We start from the raw sequence: 26,287 nt of genomic DNA on the forward strand, positions 1-26,287 counted from the left end.
GGACACGTACGTTCAATTTATTCATTGAAATGAGGGCAAAAGTTCTGTTGACTGGAACATCCAAGTTGCATCATGAACGTTGTTTAGAAGAAGTGTTGGCAATTCCTCTTGTAAGAGTCCAGAAAATTCTGTAGGTTTCACAATGCAGAGTGTCCTTCTCAGTTAACAGTATTGCTTGAGGAGAGAGAACATTTTGCAGATCTCTCCTATAACTTCCAGAAAAGTCCGCCAACCAGTTTTGGGTTCAAAGTTCTTTACGAAGCCATTTTCCTATGAGAGAACAGATTAAACATTTTTAAAAAGCAGTAGAGACTAAATGTGCTGGAATAAAAACAAACTTTCGTTTAAATAATGCAAATGGTTAATCTTCGTGGCTTCACGACTTTTATTCTGTTCGCCATCATCTTTCTCAGTGTCTGATTCCAGACCCTGAGCAGCACACTCGGTAACAACATACTGTAATTTTCTGTGTGCAGTGGGCACTTCTTTGCTCAAATTTCTGAGGGAAAAATAAGGTGCATTATACATGAGTATAATGATTACACACCATAGGTGCAATAACGGGTACAATCCCGTGTATAATGCACACAGAACCGTGGCGCACGTTATACATGGCAAAATAGCATAGTGTAAGCTACATATGTAATTTTACTTCTTTAGTGGCCACATTTTGAAAGGAAAAAAATAGGCAAAATTGATTTTTGAAATATATCTAAAATATGATTTTAACGTGTAACCGATATGAAAATTATTAATGAGGATCTGATTTTTTTTTTCGTTATCTAATCTTTAAAATCCGATGCGTATTTTGTATTTACAGCATATCTTCACTCAGACTACCCACATTTCAACTGTCCCAAGGGACAAGTGGCTACCATGCTGGACAGAAGCTCTAGAGGCTAGAGAGTCCCCTCCCCCACGGCTTTCCCTCTCAGTTGTCTGGCACTGAAATACGCCCCTGTAGTTGTAACTGTATTATGCCAAGAGTCATGAAGACTCACAATAAAGACATTAAAGCGGTGCTTCTGAGCCAGTGATTGTGTCTATTACAATTCATTTTCTTTTCCCTCATAGTGTTTAAAAACTAGAGTACGGATTGGGCATTGTATTTCATTTATGAGCTATAATTATGGCTCATCCTCACCGAAAAGCACCTCTGAGACCAGCCGGCCTTTGACAAATGAGGAAACTGAGGCCTAGAATAAAGTGTGTTACCCAGAGACCGGCCTCTCAGTGCCTGGGCCCGTGCTGGAACGCAAACACTGCTTTTCACACCATGCATTTCCAAGCAACCACCAAATGGGTTAGAAAATTGGTGAATAGATCTTTACACGCGTTCATCTAGCAAACACGTGCTCCGCGTTGAGCCAGCTCCACATCCTGGGGTCAGGAACGCCTTTGCATCTAGTGTGATGAACACCAAGGACATTAAAGGAGATCGTGAAAGCAGGAACCCTGCTGCCCTAACTCTGATGACTCAGACTTTTCTATGCTGGTTGCTTGGAAAGCACCAGTCCTGACCGCACATCTGCGCTGGCGCGGGGGCTTTCTGTCCGTACTAGCGTCGTTCTAAGAATTCTACATGGAAACTAGGCGGGGGTTCCCATGTGACTTTCACAGTTACATTGTGTTTGACGGTTTCCAGGGCCCTCAGGAAGACGTTCTGAAATATTGGGGCTTCCCTTCTAAGGTAGGTAGTCCAGTCCTTGTGTTTTGCGACACAATGTGACGTGATGGGAAAGGAAGGGCGTTGTATACAAGGACGCGGACTCTCCGGTGGCTTCAGGGCCACCGCTAACGCAAGGCCGCACCTCTGGAGACTGGGAAGACCAGGGCTCGGACCTCAGCTCCTGTGTCCCTTCGTTCACCGTCTCTCAACACCTCTTTGCCGGCGCGTTCTCAGCAGAAGGACCTGGGCCAGCCTGCGCGGAGCGAGGGTGCCGTCCCCGCCCCTGGCGCGCGCGCGGGGCGGGGGCCGCTGTCCCGGGACAGGCCCCTGGCGCCCGAGGAACCGAGAGCCCGCAGTCCGGGCGCTTTCAGGAGACAGCGTTGCCTCGAGAATGCTGAACACAGCAGAGAATCGCCCTCGCCCTCCCGTCAGGTCTTGCGAGAGCCCAGTCATCCTCAGCACTTCCCGGGGCCCAGGGGACAGAAGGAAGTAACCATCAATGGGGAAGGGGAATGAAACGGGAGGAGAGAAGCTCCAAAAGGAGGCAGGCAGGCAGGGAGGGAGGAATGCATGCCGATAAAAATAAAGAATAAATTAGTAGCTTCTAAGTCCCACTGTAGATACACTGGTCTTTTCCCCCTCTGGGGCATCTGTTTAGATGGTGACTAACGTCTAACTGTCGTCGATCACATAATTAATGGAGATTTAATACACCAATGCAGGGACGTTAGGCAATACTGCCGCTGGCGATAACAGCGGCACCTACGGAATAGCGCTCTGCTGCAGAGGCTGCTCTGGGCGCAGCGTTGCTGATCGCGCCCTCAGACCGTCCCCGGAGGCGGGTGGCAGCCGTCTCCCCGGGTCGCGGAGGAGGGACCCGGGCTCGGAGCGGCGAAGCCACTGGATGAGTCGCGGAGGTAGCGAGCCGGGCAGGCCGCGCTGGATCTCAGGTCCGTCGGCCTCAGAGGCACCACATTCCTGGCCCAGAAGCTGTTTGCAATCCCTGGGCCGCTGGCCATGTAACTCAATGATGGGTGTTGTCCCCCTGCAGTTCGGAGACCGTTGGGACCCGTGACGCCAAGGCGCGCTGGCGGCGGGCGGGGCCCGGAGGGCGGCGCTGGCCGGTGTCTGGTTACAGCTGGGGGAGGCCCCGCCCCCTCACCCTGTGACCCTCGGGGCTCCACCGGCACAGTCGCGGGCGGGCCCCTCCCCCACCCACGGACTGATTCGGGAGGAAGTTCATTCATTACAGCACCAGAACAGCACAAGGGACCCGCTTCCCGTGAGCAGGATCCGGTGTCACGGAGCCGGGAAAGGGAGGCGGAGGTGGCTGTGAAAGGACACCTTGCAAAGCGTTTCCCTCGTGACTCAGACGGAAGTGATCGGGGCCTGGAACCTGCCTAAGGCCTCCGTGCAGGCGCGGCCTGCGCGTGGGGCGCCCGCGCGTGTTTGTGCGTCCCCACAACGCGGGCACCGGAAGAAAACATGTCCGATGTCAGACACCTCGCCCGGCCCCAAGCCAGGCTGAGTCCGGAGGCAAGGGCGCCGGCCCTGGAGGCCGGTGGGACCGGGAGGGCCTCCGGCGCCCCCTCTCCCTCTGCAGGACAGTGCAAGGCACCAAGAAATAGGGTTCTATCAAGTTTTAAAGCATTTATAATGACCGAAGACATCTACAGCTTCCAGAGGCAGCCAGATGGAAGGTCTCTGCCCTATGTATGAAAGTAGTTTCTATCCAGAATATTCAAAAAATTTGCACAAGTCAGTAAGAAGAATAGGAAAATGGCTAAAGAGTATAAATAGACAATTCCCTAAATAAGAATTGCCAGTGGTCAGTAAGCGTATAAAAAGGTGCTTGACCTCACTAGTAATCAAGGAAACTAGAATGAAACGAGGTAAATGAGGGATCTATTTTGAGCGGAAAAGAGTGGGGAAATTAGGAGATTGCTCTAACGCCCTCACACGCGGTGATGGGCGTGTGACCTAGAAGATCTAGTCAATTAAAACACGCACCCGCAACGGGCAGCATCGTGCGGGATGGTAAACTGCGGGAATGGCCTAAGTGTCCGCTCCAAGTGGCTACTCGATAGCATTTGCGCACAATAGCATACGTGGTATGTAGCACGCTTTTTAAAAGACTGTTTTAAATACCCTGGGGTGAAGAAAAAGCAGAAGTACCCTGTACTACTTACACACATAAAAAAACCTTTCTTACAAAGAGGCACTATGTGTATTTTCTATGGCTCCATCCAGGAGCCGTGGGTTGCATGAAAAATAATTGATAACAGTGGTGCCCCCTGGAGAGAGGGAAGGGCTGGGGCTGGGCGTTGGGGAGAGGGTTTCCAGGACTCGGCGCTTTGGAAAGCTCAGCGCTCCGCCCTGGGATGTAGAGGCGAGCGGGGACGCCAGCTGCAAGGGGCCCTGTTCCACGGGGGTCCCGATGTCGGCCCCTCGCGTGGTCCTGGCTTTTCAAAGCGTGGATTATAAAAGACAATTTTCACTCGGGAGTGCTTGAAAAAAGTTTCTTGCTGGTGGTGCAGCCCATTACTTTTTATCATCAAGCTTTACCAGCCAGAATTCGTTTTATTAGAAAACGGGGGTGGGGGGGTGGGGAGATCAATTAGTAAGCAATAATGTGCAAAAATTTACACCTACCTTTTGCAACATAATAAATAACCTACATATAACCACATCTAATACCAAATCTTATGCTGCTAAGTCTACGTTGTCATGGCAACCCTAACACACACAAAGCCCTAGACTAGGCTCTGCACTGTTGATTCTAAAGATGTGTTACAGATGTGCTTGAAAATATAATCCATGTGTGTGTGTGTGTACATTTAATTAACGAGGAAACTATAAATTCCTATTTCAAAGTAAAGAGCAATGAAGCCGACTCACCCAGCCTCCGTTTTGCCGTATCCATTCCCCTGTGTTTTTTGTTATGAACTCAGCAACAAAGTGAGAAATCTCCTTGCACTTGTAAGTGTCCACGTCCGAGGCAATCTGATCTCTGAGGAGCTTCTTGATGAGAACCCCCTCAAAGGCGAATATGGTCACAATCCTGCCCCAGTTAATGACGCCGTCCTCAAACTCCTTCTGCATCACCATGTGGAAAAGTGTCCGGGCAGCGTCCACGGACGCGACATCGAGGCTGTCCAAGCAGGGTTTCAAATTCTTTTCCACTTCTTTTTGGACTGAAAACGCAACATCCTGCAGCAGCTGGGAGGTCCTGCTTGGGCGGGCCCCCGGCTGCGGCATCTGCAGGACATACCGCAGGTAGTCCTGGGCGAGCGCCTGCACGTACCCGAACTCGCAGTCGGTCATCTTCCGCGCCCACAGAGCTGCGTCCCGAGCTGTTGCCCAGGAAGAGGCTGAGGTGACTGTGAAACCAGAGCTCAGAATGCGGCGGGATGTGACACACAGTGACATCTGTCGCCAGTGGAATTTCTGTTTGCATCACCGGCCGCCTCCGTCCCCCCGGGCATTCTCCTGCGTAGGCCGTATGTAAAAGTAAAAGTTCAAACCGTCTCTGAGGCCCCACTTCCCCATCCTGCCTGTGGTCGTTCAGCCTGAGACGTGAGGACGCAGAGAAACTGGAACTCCGCTCGGTTGTTGGTGGGACTGGCTGCGGTGCTGTCCCTGTGGAAACCCGGCAGTTCCTCAGAAACTCGGAGGCATGACCACGCGGCCCAGCAACCCCACTCCTCAGGGCATGTGCCCAGGAGAACTGAGAACCGGGGCTCAGGCAAATACTGAAGCACGAACGGTCACAGCAGCATGACGCGGAGGAGCCAAGAGGTGGAAATGGCCCACATGTTCATCAACGGGAGGGGCTACCACGGTACAGGACGCCATTCAGCCACGAAAGGAAGGTTGTGGACGAATCTCGAAAACATGATGCCAAGGGAAAGAAGCCAATCTGTGAAAAATCCGAAAGTAGACCTGTGCAGACAGAAAGCAAATGGGCATGTACCAGGGGCTGTGGGAAGGGGGTGCTCACTGCTCCCCAGGCACAGGGTTTTGTTTTGCAACAAAGATGTTTGGGAATCACACAGACGTGGTGTTTACACTGCATTGTGTGAACGCGCCAAGCAACGCTGAACCGCTCACTTCAAAATCAGCCGTAGTCCATGATGTCAATGTCACCTGCAAAAAATATCTTCGGTGCCACTGTGCCCGACGGGGTGGGAGGGGGTCGGCAAGCCCTGGTGACTGTCGCGCGTTGCCCCGGCAACACCGCGGGACACTTCGGCACTGGAGGGGGCAAAACAGGAGGGGAGGCGAGAGCGCCCCCTGCGTCTCCACCTGCCGCCGGCTGGAGAGCCCCTGACAGAGCCCTGCTCTAGGCCAGCGCCCCGAGTGCCTGGGCCATCCGATGCGCGGGTGAGAGCCGTGGGACCAGGCAGAGCGCTCGATCGCGGACAGAGGACCCGACTCGGTCCCTCGCTCACCGTGTGCCCCGGGGGTGGACAAGGGGACACAGTGGCCTCAGGCCACGCAGAGCGAGGTGGCCTGTGTCGCCCCCTTCACCACGCCTGGCGCACGTTGGTGCCCCCTCAGCACCGGCTCCCCATCACCCTTCTCGGGGCTGACGGCAACGAGGCACCGGCGCAGCCTGAAATGAGATGCAAGTCTGCCATGTGATGAGCATGGTGGCGATTCTGGGAAACGGCTGGTCGGAGACGGTGAATTTACCGGCTGTGAGGGGGCGCGGGGATTTCGGGCAGGTTTCCAGTCTCGCCCCTGTGGGCGGGCTGCACCTTCCTGTGTGCAGCAGAGCCAGCGGCCGCCTGTGGGCAGGGGCGGCGGGACGAGGAAGAGACGTGTCAGGGTCCCTGCAGGGACAGGACCCACTTCTCTTCTCCATCCACATATGGGGGACCAGGTCCTTTGCATTAGGGTCTATGAACAGCTGCAGAGGGGGAAGAAAAAGTCACATGTAAGTGGTATTTCTGAGCTATCGCCAATGCTGCTTGGGGTGCTCGTTAATAGGGAGCTGCTGGCCCAGCAAACACACCTCCCTGAGGTCCTGCCATGGGGACGTCACTGAGGAAGTGCCCCCCTCCCCCTGCGCCCCAGTTGATGACAGAGCAGGGCGTGGGCGCTAAGGCCGGTTCCTGTCAGTCGCCTCCTTTGACAGGTACCCGGGAAGCCAGGGCTGCCCCAGCCCCTGCTCTGTGGGACCCGCCCCGGCTGCAGCCCCACCCAGCCTGCTGCCTCCGCGCCCCCTCCGAGGTCAGCCCTGCAGGAGGCCTGCCGCGCCCCCAGCCTCACCCACCGGCCTCCCCACTCTCTTTCAAGGGCACGTCCCCCCACAGTCTCTCCCGCAACCTCCTCCTTGGGGTGTTTTCTTGGCTGCCGAGCTGCAAAGGGGCACATAGGGCTCCATATGCCTGACCCTGTGGATCCCAAAACAACTTGCTTTAAACATGTTAAAGAGTGCGGCCTGCTTTAATTTCTTTTGGGGAGTTTCCAAATAAATGCTTTTTCAAGGACAGGTGAGAGAAAAACAAAGTATTTTCTAAAAAAGAAGGATTTCTTTTTTGATAAAGTGCAGAAAGACTGGAGAGGAGAGGGAGTGAGGGACACAGACCAGTGCCTGACGGCGACAAGGCGTGAAGACAGACGTCCCCCTTCTCACTAGAATCTACAGGGGTCTCCGTGCGCCTCATGGACCAGCCCAGGGTTCCCGTCCCCCTGAGTCCACATGTGGAATTTGTATGGAATCAGGGGCCCACCCAAGCACCCTCGGGGGGCGTCAACCAGAACGGCGGGGTCCAGAAATCATACGTGTGCCCCGCGGTGGCGGCGGCACACACAGGGCCGCAGCTGAGCGCCAGGGGCCGTGAGGCGCGGGAGAAAGAAGCGTCCGCCCAGCGCTGGGCGCACTGGCAGGAAGGCGCCGCGGGACGGGGCTGGAGCGGCCGGGCCTGGAGGGGCAGCTCTCAGCGCGGGGTCTTTCCATGTGGCCTCCGCGGCCCGGCCACCTCGAACCAGTCACTCCTCCGCCGCAGTGGCTCCGGGTCCCAAGAGCGAGTGCTCCAGTGCGACAAGCAGGAGCTGAGCGGCCGTGTGTGGCCCGGTGGGGAGGCAACAGAGCCCCACTGCTGCCCCTCGGTATGGGCAGCAGCAGTGACCCCACGCCCGCCCTCCTTCAGGGAGAGGACACGCGGGCCTTTGTCCCTGGGAAGAAGTGTCAAAGAATTTGCAGCCGTGTTTTAAAACTGCCGCAATGTGCCACTGACAGGCAAGGCCACTTACAGACACACGTGTGCAATTTAACCAACGCCACCCTCCCAGGATCCCTTGGGGGAGGGAGGCAGGGAGCCCCACCAGCCCTGGGGTGGCCGCCCGTCCCTCCTCCCACCAGGCTGCCCCAGGGCCCCGGGGCTGGAACCTTCCCAGGACAGGGCTGCTGCGTGGGGCGAGGCGAGGCTGGGAGAGATCTCCCCTCGCCCCCACCCTGGCCACAGGCTGCTGTTGTCGGTCCCCCTCCCGCTCTGGCTGGGGAGCAGAAAGCGAGGGCTGACGAAGGGCCCATTTTGATGGGGACTGTGAGGGAAGGACCTCGGCACGTCCGTGCCCCATGAGCAGCCAGAGGGCCCCAGGCCCCCAGACGAGGCTCTGGGGGTGCGTGACCTCAGGGGAGAGCCCGCTGGGGTCAGCGGCCCCTTTCACCAACGGCAGCACTTGGGCGGAAACTCACTGGGCCGTTGGCTGCTTCAGCGGAGGTGGCTCACGGGGAAGCCCCAGCTCCTCGGAGCTTCATGGCAGCCACCTCCCAGGCGCAGGCTGAGGCCAGGGCGACTTCTCTGCAGGGAACAACGGTCGTCAATGGTAACCCCATACCACACAGAGGAAGCCACCCGACATCAGAAAACACAATGGGGGCAAGGCCACGCCCCGTCAAGAAACCCAGGTGCCACTGGGAGCCTGGCGGGAGCTCAGGTCCTACCCCAGGAGACCCATTCCCATGGGTCCCCTGAGCAAACGTGGCATTGCCCCCAGTTCTCGTGCCGTCCTCGAGAGCAAGGCATCGGCGAGCACGCGGGCAGCTGAGGGGCAGGGACACAAGAGCAAGGTGTCAACAAACGTGCCGTCTGGGGCGGGACTGGTACATGGCCACAGCGGAGATGGAGGAGGAAGGGTGGAGGGGAGATGCCGAGGGGCGCTCCCCTGTCGTGCCGGGGTCCCCCGATCTCCACGGGCGCAGCCCGCTCTCCCTGGGCAGGACGCCAGGTTGGTTTTTCTGTTGGGTTTGACTCTGCAAAGTGAAAGCAACACCTTCTTCTGTTGTCCTAAATGCCATCTCAGGGGAAGTACAAAAGACAAGCCTGTTTGACTAGGACCTTCCAGCGACCAGGGCAGAGGGCCTCGGACTTCCCACCGCCCGAAACCGGACGGCCAAGACGCTGCCCGAGGAAGGAGAAGCGCGCTGCTTGGTGACTGCGAGTGAACCCAGCCCCATGAGGGCAAGTCTCAGCCGAGAGCCGGGAGCTCAGAACACCGTGCGGAGCACAGCGCACAGCCCGCAGCCAGCCAGCCAGCCACCTTCCCGCTGCGCCCGCGCTCGCCAGGGGCCTTGTTCATGACCACAGATCTCGTGACGTGCTGGGGTCTCCCACGGACCACCAGAAAGTCCGGCCACTGCATGTTTGGTGCCCGGTACAAAGTGACACCAGGAGGTTCCCCAAGGAAACTCCACCACCTCATCGGCATCTGACGAGGCTGGGCTGCAGCACTGGGCAGTGCGGACACGTTGGGGGCAGTGGGGTGGGGGGGCCGGGGTCAAGCAGCCTGTGCACAGGGCAGGGAGCTCGCAAGGGACTGGAGAATAAGAGGAGCCTCTGAAGGGCCTTAAGCAGGCGACAAACACGCCGGCTCTGCATTTTCAGGAGGCTGTCCTGGCCGAGCTGCATCGACAGCGTTGGTTCCTCAGGCCGCGGGGGTAACAGCGTTGTTTTAAATCATTAGCAACGTTCAATTTCCAAATATAAAATCCACCCATGTTAAGTAAACATCTCGGTGAGTTTTGACAAACGTAAACATCTCCATCGTAACGTAAAACGTTTCGACCACCCCAGACGCGTCCCGGCCCTGCTCCAGGCCGCGTTCAGGCTTTTCTAAGGAGCGCAGGTATTTATTCCTGCAGGTGTTCACCCCGGAGCCAGACTCTTGGACCACGGACCGTGCGCACGTGTGTGTGTGTGTGTGTGTGTGTGTGTGTGTGTGTAAGGAGCTTGTTTCCGCAGGGGCCATGCGGACATGTTTCCATTTGTCCTGGGCAAATGCCTGGGAATGGAATTTCAGGTCGAATGGTAAGAGATGTGTTTTGTTTTTCATTTTCTTCACCAGAAACCGCCAAGCTGTGTTCCAAAGCGATGTCAGCATTTTGCGCTTCCGCCAACACAGAGGCCCTGCCCTGCCCCCGCCCCGGACACAGGCCATACGTGGTGTCACCAGTCCATGAAATGTGGCCGTCTGGTGCGTGCGCAGCGATAGCATGTTGTGGTTTTAATTTCATGTCTTCACGACTAATAACGCTGGATCTCTTTCTGTGTGTTTGTTGGCTGTCTATGTATCTTTTTTTTCTGAAGCATCCATTAAAACCTGTCCATTTTTTTAAAAGAGTTGTCTGTCTTCGTACTAAGTCTAAAAGTCCCTTACACACCCTGGGAGCCCACGGAGACTCCCCGAGCCGAGCCAGATGGAGGAGACGAGGCGCAAGCAGGACCATGGCCAGCGCACAGAGGGGCCGAGGGGCCAGAGCCGGTGGGGTCCGGGGGAGAAAGCGGCTTGGATGCAGCCCTGGGAGGCTGCAGAGGGTAGCAGCTTCCCCGCAAATGTGCCACCACCCAAACCCCAAAGAGCCCAGGAAGGGGAGGCCTTGCGGTATCCCGTGCAGCCTGACAGAGCACGGACCCCGTCCCCGCCGTGCCAGCTGGCTGTGGCCAGCGCAGGGCTGCATCACGCACTTCCCCCAAACCTCACGCAACACGCCGGCAGCCACGCAGGGCCTCGCCCACAGTCTGTGGGCTGATGCGGCCCACTGAGCAGGGCCGTCCAGCTCCGGGCTCCCGCTGTGCGGGTTATCTTAGAGGGGCTGCCCTGCCTGCCTCTCCTCCCTGGGGGGCCGGCGGCCCCCACGGCTCCACGAGAAGCCGGCAGAAGCTCGGAGCCTGTGCCAACCTCGCGTCCGTCAGCACCATTCTGACGAGGCAGGTCGCCGGCCGGTCGCCAGGGGAAGGAAGTCTTTGCTCTGTCATTCTCCGAAATGCTCCGCCAGCCTCGGGGAAGCACCTCACTGGCACACAAGGCTTCTTGCCTGCCCCGGACCCTCCCCTTCTCTGAGAAAGGGCACTTCCCTTTTCTTCTGAGAAACTTTCCACTCGCCACCACATGTGTGGGCCATCACAGCAGCCTCAAGACCCTCCAGCCTCCTGACTGCAGCTGACTGACCCAACACCCCGACACCTCGTGGTTCTTGGGGCTCCCACTCCCTGGCTGCCCCCAGGGCCCACGCACTCAGGCTCCAGGCTCCTCGGGGTGCCCGCCTGGCCTTCCCTATCTTCCTGCCTCCGCGGCCCCCTCACTGCCGCACTGGGTCCAGAATTTGTTTTCCTTGTCATCTGGTAGAATGTCTGTTCATCCGGTAACCTCAGAGCCTGGAACCCAGTGGGCACAGGCCCGTGTTTGCGGAACAGATGCCTGAATGAGTGGGGAAGGCCTGGGGGGTGACAGAACCGTGGGGACAGCAGCTGAGCCCAAGTCCAGCCGCACCTGCCTCGGACGTTGCCGTTCTGCCCACCGATCAAGCTCTGTTTGCTGTTTCAGCCTGTTCCCAGGCAGCCGCACTAGGCTGTGTGCTCACAGATACTTCAGGTTTCTTACTCCCGGGCCTGCCAGTTGCTGGGTGACGTCGCTCCAGGCCGTGGGGCAAGTTCCAGCCAGCTTCTTCCCCGGCCAGCAGCTGCCTCGGGCAAAATTCCCTGGCTGATAACAGAAGCTCAAGACGCCAAACCAAAGTACAAAGGCCACCTAAACTCTCTGTTCCCCTTTGGGCTGCTAGTGACCTTTCATCCATGGCACGTCACAGAGCAGAGCGAACGGCAGCGATGGGGAGAAACACCCGTGAAGTCCCACGGAGAAGAGGCATGAATTTGTAAGTTCGTTACAGGGAAGAGGTGGAGAACTGGCAACAAGACCTACACTATCCCATTCAGTGAGAGCATCTGTCGCTTAGAAGTCTCAAGTCCTGACTAATGCAGATGACACATGCAGCTTCCGGCTGACGAACTGAAGGGGCTGTGGCCAGGGTGACAGAGGTGAGGGTGACAGAGGGCCCCGGATTCCTGGCAGGGCTGCGGGCACAGTCGTTAGAGCAGACGCACGGGACAGCCGCCCTGAGGCCGGCGGCAGGCGGCTCTGGCCGGAGGCTCTTCAACCTAAGAAGGATGCACCAGAACACGTTCAAGTTCCTCCCAGCCCCAGACATTCTTCGGTCCTCACCTGCGGTCTCTACAAGGGCTTATTGGCCTCCTAAAAGAGAATGAGGTGCTTCTACTATAACTGAAAGAAAAAGAAGTTCGGGAGATGGAAAATGACGCGCAAATGTTGGAAACTGTGAAGCTGGGGGCCCCCCAGGGGTTCATGGCACTGCTCTCTCTGCGCTGGGCACGTCACGTGGTTTCCAGGATAAAAAAACATTTTAAGAAATAGCAGCTCTGTTGCATGAGTGCTGTAACAACCTGTGTTTCCTAGCCGCCCGCCCCCTCCCGTGCCTTCCAAACCCCCTTCCTGTCGTCCTTCATCCCTGTGGCCTCCCGGGCTTCAGCAGCCACGCCGCTCTTGCGTTGGGAAACCTGGGGGTTTCCAGAATCTTCTAGTCCCACTTCCCATTTTTCCAGTGCTTTGAATGATCACATGTGTAAAGACAAAAGTCAGGGAAAACGCACGCTCTTGGCCAGGCTGGGAGCTTTAGGGAGGCCCCGCCTCCTGGAGCGGAGTCTCCGTGAGGGACCTTGGTCCAGGGCGGCGGAGTCCTCCCTGTGTCACTACGGGAATGGCGTCCAGCGCTCCGGGCAAGCTGAAGCACGGCCCATCTCCTCGCATCTCCACCTGCGTTTACTGGTGAGCCCGCCACACTGCCCACGTGCCTGCTCCAGTCACTCCCTCTTTCCAGCCTGGAAGGGCTGGGAAGCCCAAAGAAGTGCACGTTCCCCCAGGCCTGCGAGGAGCCCCGGGGGGGCGGGCGCCTGACCCTCACCCACCGGGGACAGAGGGGCGGGCAGGGTTCCAGGGACTGCAACGCTAGCCTGCCCACACTTCCTATCTATGTGTCCCCCCTGCCCACCTCGCCAGGGCGGCAAGCGCCCCCCGCCTGGGACACCGGGGATCCTGTGGGGCCGGAACGGTCGCGGTGCTCGCCACCGGCGCCCCGGGGCCGCCCTCCCCACAGCGGGGCTCCGGCCAGGCTGGCTCCGTCCGGCATCTCCGGGGGGTGCACAGGCAGCCAGGCGTCTGGGGTCCCAAGAGCAGAAACACCAGTTCAGGTTTTACCACATTTTCCCAACTGTGTGTTTTACGCCCAAACAACCAAGACTTTAGACCTAAATGACTCAGGTTTCTTGTCTGAGGTGGAGGTGGGGGCAGAGGTGTCCTTGGTCATCATCCTTTGGTTGAGGGTTTGCTAAGTACCCGGCTCTGGGCTGGGTGCTGAAGGCAGAGAAATCAGGCAAGTCCTGCTGTCGAGGGTCCCCAGCCTGGAGCATGGAGCAACAAGACAGACGGAGAAGCTATTGTCAAACCCAACAGGCAGCAATGGATGTCAAGGAGGCAGAGGTGGTGATGGAAGAGTTTTCGAAGGGAAAGTGAATACATGGTATGTACCAGGAATTATGCCAGGAATTCTGAAAAACCTCGTCTCATTTAAAGCCCTGGAAGTAGTAACTGTGTTCCACGGAGGAGAAATCTGACACCCAGAATGTGGCAGGTCCCACCTCTAGAAGCAGCAGGCCAGGAATAACACCCAGGGTTGTCTCACCCCAAAATACATAGATACAATGCTGTTTACAACTTTTTCCTAAATTCACATGTGCACAAGAATAAATGCAAGTTTCTATTACCTTTGTTCATTGTCATAAACAAGCCGACTGTCAACTGACTAGATTTCCAGGCTCCTGCTGCTGGGCTGCGAGGCTGAGCACCCAGCGCCCTCTCAATAAGCGTCCGAAGGGCGCCATCTGGTGGTTACAAGTGGGACTGCAGCAGAGCCATGCTGGCCCTGGCAAACCAGGAGCCCCTTCCTCCCAGGCCGTAGTCAGGGTGGAAAGTGCAGGCACCATCGTCAAAGGTTTGGTCTGCACTGAGAAAACCAGGGGCCCTGGCAAGTGGCTACACCAAATCTTCTCGGGAAAACCGTAAATCAAAGTGGCTGTATCTGCTGTTTGCAAGAAAATCCTTGTAGGGAGGCGGTGCGTAGACCCCGAGGGTGAGTCGCGGGCAACGTGGGGCCAAGAGGGGAGGACCACAGCTCCCCTGTGTGGAGCGGGTGTGGCGCTTCCGAGGGGACCCCAGGCAGCCTCCAGGGGACCGCAACTTCCCTGCAGAGAAGGGGTGAGTAGCCCCTGAAGATGGACCGCCAGCAACCCTCAGGGGTACCGCAGCCCGCTTGTAGGGAGGGGGTGCCTAGTGACCTAGGGTTGGCCCCCGGCAAGCCAGGGGGGCACCGCCATGCCCTGCATGTTATTTTCGGTGCGATAAAGGTCTAAATGACTATCGAGGTGCCTTAATTTAAATAGGATTTCCGTCACTATAAGAGCAAAACAAATATGTCCACTATATTAAACTTCATTTCCGTCGCGAAGAAGGTCAACAAACGCGTAACTTCACGGGCTTCAAACGTCATTTCCGTAGCAGAAAGGGTCAAAATGATTATGCGGCCCCTATCCGTCGCCAGGAAGGTCAAAATGATTCAATGGCCTTAATTTTTACCTCATTTCCGTTGCAAAGAAGGTCAATTTGTGTGATGTCACTGGTTTCAAACGTCATTTCCGTAATGAGGAAGGTCAAAATGATTAAATGGGCCCGTCAGTTTCTACATCACTTCCGTCGCGAAGGTGAAAATGATTACATAGGGCAATTAATTCTGACATCATATCCGTCGCAAGGAGTGTCAAATGGTATGGGCTCCTTAATTTTACGTCAGTCCTGTCGCGCAGAAGGTCAATTGTATGATGTCAGATTTCAGACGTAATTTCCGTCGCGAGGAAGGTCAAAATAATTGGACACTTAATTTAACGTCATTTCCGTCGCTGAGAAGGTCAAAGTAATAAGAGCCCTTTAATTTTTACATCATTTCCGTCGCAAAGAAGGTCAAAGTGCCCATATAGGACAAGGCAATTGATTCTGACGTCATTTCCGTCGCGAGGAAGGTCAATAATGTATGATGTCACCGCTTATACGTCATTTCCGTCGCAGACAAGGTCAAAATAAGAGCCCCTTAATTTTTGTCATTTCCGTCGCAAAGAAGGTCAACAATAATATGAATTTGGGAGGTCTTAAATTATATGTCTTTTCCAACGTGAGGACGGTCAAAAGACTAGGCGGAACTTGTTAATTTTTATGTCATTCCAGTCACCAAAAAAGTCAAAATACGTATGTCACTGTTGTCAAACGTCATTTCCGTCGCGAGAAATGTCAAAAATATTGGACACTTAATTTTTACATCACTTCCGTCGCAAAGAAGGTCAGAGTAAATATAAGCCAATCACTTGATTCTGACGTCATTTCCGTCGCGAGGAAGGTCAACAATAATATGAATTTGGGAGGGGTCTTAAATTGTATGTCCTTACCGACTGGAGAAGGTCAAATGAATATATGAGGCCCGTTAATTTTTACATCATTCCAGTCACGAAGAATGTCAAAATACTTATGTCACCGTTGTCAGACACCATTTCCGTCACGAGAAACGTCAAAATGATTGGACACTTAACTTTATACGTCACTTCCGTCGCGAAGAAGGTCAAAATGCTTTTTGGGGCAAGGCGATTAACTCTTACGTAATTTCCGTCGCGAGGAAGGTCAAATGATATGGACGCCTTAATTTTACGTAATTCCTGTCGCTCAGGTCAATTGTATCGTGATGTCACTGCTTTCGGACGTAATTTCCGTCGCAAGGAAGGTCAAAATATTATGGCGCCTTAATTTATATGTCATTTCCTTCGCAAGAAGGTCAATAAATAAGATTTTGGGATTCTTAAATTATGTTTTTTCCAACTTGAGGAAGGTCAAATAAATAAATGGGGCCCGTTAATTTTTATGTTATTCCAGTCACGAAGAAGGTCAGAATACTTATGTCACCGTTTTCAGACGTCATTTCCTTCACGAGGAACGCGAAAATGATTGGACAGTTAATTTTTACATCATTTCCGTCGCGAGGAAGGTCAAGGTAATATGGGCCCTTTAATTTTTACATCACTTCCGTCTCAAAGAAGGTCAAAGTGCTACTATAAAGCAAGGCACTTGATTCTGATGTAATTTCCGTCGCAAAGAAGGTCAATAATGAATTTCGGAGTCTTAAATTATATGTCTTTTCCAATTTGAAGAAGGTCAAATGAATAGATGGGGCCCATTAATTTTTATGTCATTCCAGTCACGAAGAAGGTCCAAATGCTTAGGTCACCGTTGTCAGACGTCATTTCCGTCACGAGAATGGTCAGAACGATTAGACACTTAATTTTTACGTCATTTCCGTCGCGAAGAAGGTCAATGTGTTTCTATTGGGCAAGGCACTAGATTCTGACGTCATATCCGTCGCGAGGAAGGGCAATAATGTGTGGTGTCACCGTTTTAACGTCATTTCCGTCTCAAAGGTCAAAATTTGTATATAGTGCGATTGATTTTGACTTCATATCCGTCGTGACGAAGGTCAAATGAAAATATGGACCCCCCCCCCGTTAATTTACGTCATTTCTGTCGCGGAGAAGGTCAATAATACGTGTGATGTCACTGCTTTTGACGTCATTTCCGTCGCGAGGAAGGACACAATGATTTTATAGGACCAGTAATTTTTACATCCTTTCCGTTACAAGGAAGGTCAAAATGATGACATACACCTCTTGATTTTTTATGTCATTTCCCTAGCGAAGAAGGTTAATAATACCTATGATGTCACTGCTTTCAGATGTCATTTCTGTTACGAGGACGGTCAAAAGATTATTTAGGACGCTTAATTTTACGTCCTAAATAATTTCCGTCGCGAAGAAGGTCGACACTATGTGTAGTGGCACTGCTTTAGATGTCATTTCCGTCGAGAGGATGGTTAAATGATCCTTTGTCCCCTTAATTTTTACGTCATTTTGTCTTTACGAAGGTCAAAATGATTACTTAGGACACTTAATATTTATGTCATTTCCGTCGGTAAGAGGGTCAATATTACTATGAAATGGGGACGTTTATTATACGTCATTTCCGTTTTGAGGAAGGTCAAATGAATAGATGGGGCCCCTTAATCTCCGCAACGTAGGTAAAAATTGCTGTAGGCGATAGACGTTAAACGTCATTTCCGTCGCGGTTGAGGTCATTAAGTCGGTGCTGGCGACTGCACTGAGACGTCGTTTTCGTCGGGACCAGATGTTAAAATGAATGTTACATCAGCCGGGTTCAAACATGATGTCAGTTTATGTCAAAATGCCAGCAAGGTAGCCTTTGTTTAAACGTCATTTCCGGTCTGACGGGTGAAGGTCGATTGTGTTCAAGTCTTTTTAGGCCATTGGACGTCACACTATTGGGAGGTGGACTCAGTTTAAACGTCATTTTCGCTGCGTCGAGTCGTTAAAATGTTTGCTCGGTCGGCTGGTTTATACGTCATATCGCCCGCGACCAGACACCATACTATACCTCACACAGCCTGCGACGATCAGGGGTTTTAAACGTCATGTCTGCTGCTATTGGACGTCACAGTGGTTGAGACACCGTGACCTGTTGTGTCCTTTCACAGCAATGGGACATCACGCCTGCTCTTGGTCTCCTGGGCATAAATGTCACACAGACTTCAGTATAGTAGGTTTAAACGCCATTTCAGACGTTAGGAGACATCACACAAGCCTCGACGTCACCTGAGCTGCGACCTCATCTGGCTCGGTGGTCATCCCGCGGCGATGGAAGTCAGGTCTGCTGCAGCATCCCTTGGGCTTCATGTCGCTCCACCGGGGACACGACGTCACGCGGGTGGGGAAGTCAGGACAGGAATCCTTCGGCTCCGTTATGACCCTGTGGGACCATGGTGGCATATTTGATCCGTCCTTGAGGAAATTTTCTTACGCAGGTATGGAGTCTCTTTATTACTTATTTTACAACAGTTCACCGCCACGATTCAGTGGGGCACGTAGGATTTTTCAATTAAGGGATAGTAGGAGGAAACAGGGACTATATATGGGGCCCGGGGCGGGGGGATTTGATTCTTTCCTCACATCGTACATAAAAATACTTTGAGGTAGATCATAAAACTAAATGAGAATGTAAAAGAGTAAATCTTGTACAAGAAAAGAGTATTTTTATGATGTGAGAGTAGGCAAATATTTAAATAGGACACTAAAAGCTCTAGTCTAATAAAATAAGTTGATAAGTAGTGAAAAATAAAAATTGATGTGCGCTGGCTGGTGTGGCTCCGTGGATTGAGCATCGGCCTGCGAACCAAAAGGCCACCAGTTCAGTTCCCAGTCTGGGCACGGGCCTGGGTTGTGAGCCAGGTCCCCAGGGGCGGGTGCGCAAGAGGGAACTGATGGATATATCTCTGGCACATTGATGTTTCTCTCCCTCTCTTTCTCCCTCCCACCCCCCCCCCCAAAAAATAAAGAAAATCTTTAAAAACACTTATGTTAATTGAAAACACTATAAGAGAGTAAAAAAGATAAACCATGGACTGGAAGAAATACAGGACCTGGCACAAATAACATCCCTTTTTTTATCACAAAATCTTTCATTGCAAAATCATAAGCATGTAATTCTGTAACATAACATCACAGTCAAGCACACCATACGACATTTGAGGCGAAGTGTTCACATTAAAACTATAAATTATTACACCTATATCATTACCCTACCAGCCACACACAAGCAAGCCTTACTTCTGCTGGACCATGTATATTTACAAAACACATATCTAACAAAGGACTCCTAACTGCAGTATATGAAAAACTTCTACAAGTTAATAAGAAAAAAGTATTACCTCAATATTAAAAAAATAGGCAAGTCACTTGATAAGGAACTCCTTAAAAAGTCATTTACAAATGACCGGAAAACAGAGTTATTAACAGAGAAACTCAGTATTTTCCTTCCTACGTCCAGGCAATCCCAGTTTTGCCCTCCTGTGTTTCCCTCCTGTGAGCCTTCTTCGCCCTCACACAGAACACTTCCCTTCTGACCGTCCTGATGATCAGATGTGTGGGGTTTACCCCCAGAACAAGCAACTCTCTGACACCAGCCGGGCATCCTGCGTTTTAATTTACCTCAATCCCGACGCTGCCTACCCAGCGAGAGCATGACGCCCCGCGGGTTACAGCCTAGTGCCACAAGGCTGCCTCCTCTCCCCCAAGGTCAGGTGCCGGTCCGAGTGTTCCATTTCAGTGTTGAGAAAAGAGGCTTTATAAAAAGGGGAGAGGGGGGATGGTAGAGGACTTCACAAGGCAGAGACAGGGTTCCACAGACAGAAGAGCAGAGGGGGCAGGGGGCTTCAGAGCCACTGCCCGAAGCAGTGGGGAGGGAGGCCTGGCAGGTCCCAGCAAAGAAGGGAGCAGAGGGACAGGAGGCCAGAAAGACGAGGAAGCCAGGTGGTGAGGGATCGTAGGTTGTGCCGCAGGTGGGGGCCCAGCTGGCGTGTGCTGTGCCCTGGAGGAGGGAAGCCCTTTTCCACTGCGCTCAAAGCTTTGCTTCCTGGATGATATCCCTTTAAAATTTCTGTTTATTGATTTTTAGGGAGAGAGAGAAACATCAATTTGTTTTTCCACTTATGTATGCATCCATTGGTTGCTTCTTGTATGTGCCCTGACCACGGATCGAACCCACAACCTTGGTGTATCGATGATCTTCTAACCAAATGAGCTACCTGGCTAGTGCCTTTTCTTGTAATTAAAAGAAAATTTTGAAGTTTTTTTTTCTTGTTTGTTTGTTTTTGTTTTTTCAATACGGTGGAGAGCTGGGACTTGATTCTGGAGGCCCTGCTCAGTGATGGGCACACCATGCATGCCCTCCGATGTCCCAGGAAGAGGAGCCCACACCTTGTCTTGGCTTCTTTGCTGCGTCCACCCCCAGCCCTGGCTCCTAGAGGGCGTTGCTGGCCTCTTTAGGCTTCCTCACCGCCCACTGACTGGCTGCACGCCTCCACCTCAGCGTTTCGGAGGCTGGGTCACGGGCGGCAGAAGAACGAAGCCACTACAGTCATCAGTGGGTTGAGGTGACCTCACAGTTGGGGCAGGTCCCAGCTGCCAGGGCAGAAAAATGAAAAGGCCGGGCTTTGCCGACGCGGGGCCAAGGGGGCAGCACAGAGTCCCACCCCAGGTGCAGAGGCCCCGGGCGGGGCGTGCGGTGGGTTTCCTCACCCCCTTGTCGGGCCCGCCCCGGTCTGCGCATTTCCTTGCCACAGAGCCCTGGGACTGGCGGAGTTGGAATGCTTCCCCTGCCTGTCATTAGATGAGTAAGAAAACTAAGTGACACAAACATCCTCCAGATCGGCTGCAAGGTGAGCGCGTGAAGATGAATGCGCAGCAGGGAGTGGGAAGTGGCTCGGCCGACCATTCGTCCCGGGGCTGCTGAGCTCCTGCCGGCCCCGCGCAGCCCTCGGCTCCTTTCCTCTCCGGGGCTCTGAGCACCTCCTGCCCAGGCTCCAAGGGGGTCCCGGGGGTATGGAGGGGCTTCAGTAAACAGTCCATCTGGCTGCAGGTCCTGTGCCCCAGAGGCCCTGTGTCCTAAGGGCCTGGGCCTCTGTGCCTCTGCGCTGTCCTGGTGACCCGCCTGGACAAGCGATAATATCAGAGTTTGTCTTTTTTGTTTTTTAGTCTTTATTCTGGTTGAATAAAAGTGAAGTTGGGATGTTTACACAGCAGCTGAACAATACACCTCTAGAATCCAGCTGAAAAGGTGAAATCATATTCTGACAAATTACTTTTTTTTTTTTTCGGCCAATACATTGTTTCCCTGCTTTGGAAAGTCTAGATAGCTGTAACTTGAGTACATGATGTTGGGAGAGACGGGTGCTGTGCTGTGTGGCAGGGCCGTGCGCTGCCCCCCGCCTGCCACCCACCCCGCTGGACCTCTGTTCCTCTGTCCCCAGAGCCAGCCATTCCCCCCGAACGAACCCCGTCTCTTGGCAACTCGACCTGCCAAAACGGAGGCGCAGAGCGCACCCCACGAAATCCCCCTCCACACATCCCTTAGCCTGTGGCGGAGGCTCCTAGGGATCCCTCAGACCTGGGAACAGATGGGGCCAGTGGGACCTACAAAATGGTGCTAAAAATTCCGGAGTAGAGGTAGAGATGGAAACTGCATCTCAGGAAAACACGAAGGGGCAGCTGATGGCAGTTGGGAGAACCGTGTGAGGTCCCAGGGTGCCTCCTCCGAAGGGGACGGAGGCGCCATGGCCTTGTGTGCAGTGTTTCCTACATCTCGTATCTTCTTCAGCGGACGTCGCTCTTTTTCATAGCACTTGGCTGGATACCTTCGGGACAGACCTCTTGTTTTTGTGGGCAGGAGTCGTCACTGTGAATCTCACGGGACCGGGAGATTGGACTGTAGCCCCCGCTTAGGGATGACCGAACAGCTTGTCCGTACAGCAGCCCAGGTGGGACCCTGGTGTGGGCCTCGGCGGGGCTGCCGACGGCCCCCGCCACAGCGCTCCGCAGCCTGCCTGCCTGAGCAGACGGGCCAGGCGCCGGGCTGTGCGTGTTCGGGTCCTGGCTCTGCCACCCGTGGCTGCGTGACCTTGGGCAACTTACCGAGTGACCCCGTGTCTTGGCCGCCCTCACTGTGTAGCAGGGCTGTGGGCTGCGGGGCTGGCGCGTGGGCAGAGCCTACAGCGGGCCTGAGGCCGGGCTTGCCTGCGGCCCGGGAGCCTTTGCTGGGGTGACGCAAACAGCCTGTGCCGTCTCCCCGGGCCAGCTGCGGTTACGGGGGTGGGGGCACTTGTGAAAATGCACTGAACTGAAAACTTAAAAAAAAAACCCACATCAAAATGTAGGTTTAAAATGAGTATATTTTATAGTATGTAAATTTTATCTCGGTCAGTTTGATTTAAAAAAGAAGAAGAGCCAGTCTTGTGGGTACCTTTTTTTTTTTTTTTTTTTGTTTGTTTGTTTGGCAACAGAAAAACTGATTCTCCACAGGAGGTGGCAGAGGGTAGGAGAGTTGGGGAGGGGGTCAGTTTCCAAAAACACAATGGTGTGACTTGTAGTCCTGGGGGGAAAGAGGTTTTCTCCATCCTGAAAAAATCTTCTACCTGGGCCCTCCCCTCAAAGGGGCAGCTCACTCCTCCAAGGGCCAATAAAGGAAGGAAAGAAAAGGAGGAAATGTGTACCCTTTTATCCTGGGGCTCCTCCCTTCCAGAACATTCTGTCCTGCTGGGGTCGGGGTGCAGAGGGTGGGCTCGGAACAGGCCCCTCAGCTGGGTTTCAGGGCAGGGAGGGAAACCCCTCACCCGGCTCCCGCCTCTCGTCCCCGCTGCAACCCAAGGCGGGGACGCGGGGCTCGGGCTGGGCTGCTGGGGCTCGCGGAAGGACGCAGCTGGTAGCTGGTTCCGTAGGAGACCCCCGGGCACCTCCCTCCCACCCAGGGCCCAAAGGAGCCCCCAGGGAGACGCCACGCCCTCTCTCCTGCACCCCGGCTCCACCCATCACCAAGGCCTGTCCCTTCTGACCCCACAGTCACCCCCTTTCCTGCTCTCCTTCCCCATCCTCTTCCCTGGCACTTTGCATCTTTACACTTGTCTCCCTCTTGCTCTCATTTTTGTCTTGTAATCGCACATGCACAGCAGCCAGGGGGTCTTTATAAATCACAGACTATGCTAGTCCCTGGCCAGGTAGCTCAGTTGGTTAGAGCATTGTCCAGATATGCCAAGGTTGCGGGTTTGAGCCGCACGCAGGCCACTTAGAAGCATCTACTGACAAATGCATCCGTAAGTGGAGCAACAGGTCGATGCTTCACTCGCTGTTTCTTCTCCTTCTCTCTCTCTCAGATCAATTTAAAAGACTTCTTTAAAGTAAACTATGGTAGATAATTCTCTGCTTACAACCCTTCAAAGATAGGCTGTTTCAGGAAGAATTCCAAAGTCCTTCAGGTGTCCACGGGACCTTGGCACCGCCCTTCGCCTGCTTCCTTTCATTCCCCTGCAGTGACCATCCCAGCTGCTCTCTTCCTTTGACCCACCCTCCTTCCTGCCCCAGGACCCTGGCACGTGCTCCTGTTGTCGGTCCTTACACATCCTCCTTCTCCACTCCTCACCCGGCTCAGGCTTTATAGGCCTGCGTGCAGGAGCCATAATCCGGTCCCCTTGTGCTCACATAGCGCTCTGTAATTATTTTCTCCATATAGTGTGTTACGCTTTCTAATTACACATTTGTGGGATTATTTGTTTGATGTGTGTGGCTCTAATCACACTTCAGAAAGGTGGCAACAGTGTCTGAGCTGATCATCGCGGGCCCTTGAGGCCCAGAACCGTGGCGCTTACGTGGCCGAGGCAGATGCTCTTTAAACGTACAGATGCGTCGATAAAGGGTGTTTCAAAATACGGGTTTTATTATTACTTAGGTGTGGCAAGGCGAGCTGGTGAGTAGATGGCTGCCGTTGCAAAAGGGTTTTGTGTCCATCACAGACCCCACGAGAAGGGGGCAGCTCCCGTGCCCCGGGCCCACGCAGAGAGGCCCAGGGCGGTCAGAAGGCGGAGGGAGTGCGGGCAGCGTGTGGGCAGCAACTTCGAGACAGGCTGCGGAGGCTCGGGCCTGGCGCGTGTGAAGACGGTCAGCCGGCCCGGGCGTAGTAGGAGCTGCCCTTCCTCACCTGGGGCCTCGTGTGCCTGGGGCGGCTGGGCAGGGGCCTGGGGATGGAGCCCCACAGAGGAGGTGGGTGGGGCCCTCGGAGGGCTCTGGATTGGCTGGTCTGCGTGTGGGAGGTGAGCTCCCAGGGGCGCTGTTCACTGTGTGTGGTGGGGGCGCGGTGCTGGGAACGCACCACGTTCCACGTGGAAGCCTGCAGGGCGCGGTGGCCCCTGTCCTCTACTGCAGACGACGTCGCTGAGCTGCTCCAGCGCAGCGGCCGTCCTGGTCCCAGGGAGGGCAGCGGCGCCCCTCCGGTCAGGTGGGCCTGGGTCGGAGTAAAGAGGGTGGACCCAGCCACGCAGACGCGTTCCTTCGGGGCGTGGTCAGAGTTCCGGGTGGCAGGCCAGGGAATCCACCTAAGATGGTTTGGACAAAGAGGCGTTTACGAAGGATTAAAGACCTTGAAGAGGCCCGGCAGGACCATAGCAACGTCCGGGAAGGAGCGCCCAGGAAGGGCTCCTGAGCCCGCCATGCAGGCTGTGCAGCCCGGGGCCTTCTGCCCGTGTGCAGTCAAGAAGCTGCTGCCCCACCGTCTCCCAGAAGCCGCCTCCTAAGGCGGGAAGCCGCCCGCATTTCTCTTCCGGATAATTCAGGGCCCCACGCGAGTCCGGGTGATAGGAAGTAGTTCCCATCTTGCACCCTGGCGGCAAGGGAGTCTGGAAACCGCCGGTTTTAGCTCCAGCTCTGAGCGAGGAGGGTGCGTGCGTATGAATCCACGGGGCCACCACACGTGGATCGGTGCATTTCACCAGGCCTCTTCTGTGTCCTTAGAGGACCAGACGTGTTTACTCTTTTAAAAAGGTGAATTATCGGGCAAAATCCTGCGCTTGAATCTCTGCGGCTGTGGCCTTATTCCTGTGGCCCAGCCTCCCAGACGCGCATGGGCTGCCCCCCAGGATACCCAGAGCCTGCGGCTCCAACTCAGGGCCTTTCAGAAATAGCACCAAACATTTGCCCAGACCCCAGCTAGACGCGGGGCCATAGCAGCCGCTTGTCTGGAACCTACTCCCGTTGCCCAACTACACGGGCCATTTTTACCTGCTAGGCCAGCTCACGAGGCTTAGCAACTGGTCCTGAAATTCTGTCATTGGAAATGCATTAAAAAGCCCTTGGCACGTACAGGACACCCAGGTGATCCTTGTGCTCAAATCCGGACTCCACCATGATGTGTGTACTTTGGGGAAAGTTGTTTAATTTCTTCAGATAGCAAGTGTCTTATGTATAAATCAGGCCTGGTAGCCACAGCTTCATGAAGCTGTTGAGAGACGCATAGGCGGTAAAGTGTAGCAGCACACACTGTGTGGACAGCAAGCGTTGGCCTGAGCCGGCCCGTGAATAGAACTGTGTGAAGAAGGACTTGAGGCGCCCCTGGGGACCCCGTTTTCTCTTAGCCGCTGCGCCCTGCCAGTGCCCTGCCCAGAGCCTGAGGGGCCCACTGCCCTGGGGCTGGGGTGGGGGTGAGGAAGCCGTGTCTGGATTTCCAGAAATGGTGCAACTGCCAGGCAGAAGTGCCCGTCGTGACTGCCGGAGATCGTTGGCCTCCGGAGGGCACGAGGATGTCCCGGATGTGACGCACTTGACGTGACCACGATAGATGGGAGGCTGTTGTCCTTATCATCATCGTCATGGGGGAAGTCTTGCGGGCAGCCTGGGAAAGACAGAGTTCTGTCAGTCGTGGGCCAGAGAACGCGGCTGGAAGACACATGGGGCTTGTTCTGCTGGGCCGGGAGCTGATTTCCAAGCCACAAAGGCCAAGCAGGGCCCCTGGCCGGAGCAGAGCGAACACTCGGCCCGGTCGCCATCCCCTTGGTTAGCTGCTGCTCACCTGCTCGTGCGTCAGGGCTCCAGGCAGGCCCTGTCCCCCCGGAGCACCGCGGGCCCCCGTGGCTCCGACACCTCCGGGGACGTACCGGCTCCAGCCTCCGCAGCTCTACATCCGTGCTCCCTGCACATTCACACTTGGTATGACGGGCCCAGGGTCTGGCTGCGAGCACAGGAGACAAGCAAGTCTGGATCCTCCGCATTCCGGCGGGAGGCGGTTTGATGCCGCCTGTGGGCCAAGGCGGCCGAGACCAGGGGTGTGTCCTCCGCTGTCTCTCCCCTTCAGCCCTGAGGCCCCAGGAGGTGGTGGACCCTCTGCGTGGGAGGACCTGGGTCCTTAAACCACCACATCGTCGTGCTGACCGGGACACCTGCGTGGGGCCATCATGTGGGCCAAAAACTTATTTTTAATAAAAAGCTTTCCTTAGACCGCCAACATTGTGGCGTTTCTCTCTCAGAGTGGCTGGTGCAGCCAGCCGTCCCCCCTTCCCCACGGCAGCGCCTTCTCCGCGGCTTCACTTTCCACAATTTGTTATCCCTTGATCAATGGTGGTCCAAAAACATTCAATGGAAAATTCCAGAAAGAAACTATTAGTAAGTGTTAAATTGTGCCGTCCTGAGCATGTCGCTTCATCTCCTCATGTGAGCGCTGTTCACCTCCCGTCCTCACCGGGCGAGTAGAGGAAGTGAGGTCTTTTGAGAGAGAGCGAGC

General features: G+C 54.6%; 1 protein-coding gene and 1 long non-coding RNA gene across 2 annotated transcripts; both read right to left on the reverse strand.

The window, feature by feature from the left end:
- Positions 1-32: 32 nt before the first annotated feature.
- On the reverse strand, positions 33-5,098 carry BCL2A1 (BCL2 related protein A1). Its single transcript, XM_054588877.1, has 2 exons — positions 4,568-5,098; positions 33-270 (listed from the first exon to the last, which is right to left on the reverse strand). Exons 1-2 carry the CDS (start codon positions 5,096-5,098, stop codon positions 163-165), a joined length of 639 nt encoding a protein of 212 aa, XP_054444852.1. The 3' UTR covers positions 33-162.
- An 18,332-nt stretch (positions 5,099-23,430) lies between these two features.
- LOC129083168 (uncharacterized) lies at positions 23,431-25,679 on the reverse strand. The gene is made up of 2 exons (XR_008530467.1): positions 25,580-25,679; positions 23,431-25,402 (listed from the first exon to the last, which is right to left on the reverse strand). It is a non-coding gene; the product is annotated as an uncharacterized LOC129083168 (long non-coding RNA).
- Positions 25,680-26,287: the final 608 nt, after the last annotated feature.

Source organism: Pteronotus mesoamericanus, unplaced genomic scaffold (assembly GCF_021234165.1).
Source record: "Pteronotus mesoamericanus isolate MK-2021 breed Mesoamerican mustached bat unplaced genomic scaffold, CSHL_Meso_final contig_1242, whole genome shotgun sequence".
Classification (NCBI taxonomy): Eukaryota; Metazoa; Chordata; class Mammalia; order Chiroptera; family Mormoopidae; genus Pteronotus; species Pteronotus mesoamericanus.

What these genes read in the sequence shown, in the direction of transcription:
- BCL2A1 (XM_054588877.1), bottom strand. Translation starts at nt 5,098, where the DNA reads ATGTCACTGTGTGTCACATCCCGCCGCATTCTGAGCTCTGGTTTCACA. An exon ending in TACGGCAAAACGGAGGCTGG is followed by an intron (nt 271 to 4,567) that starts GTGAGTCGGCTT and finishes GTTCTCTCATAG; the next exon opens with GAAAATGGCTTCGTAAAGAA.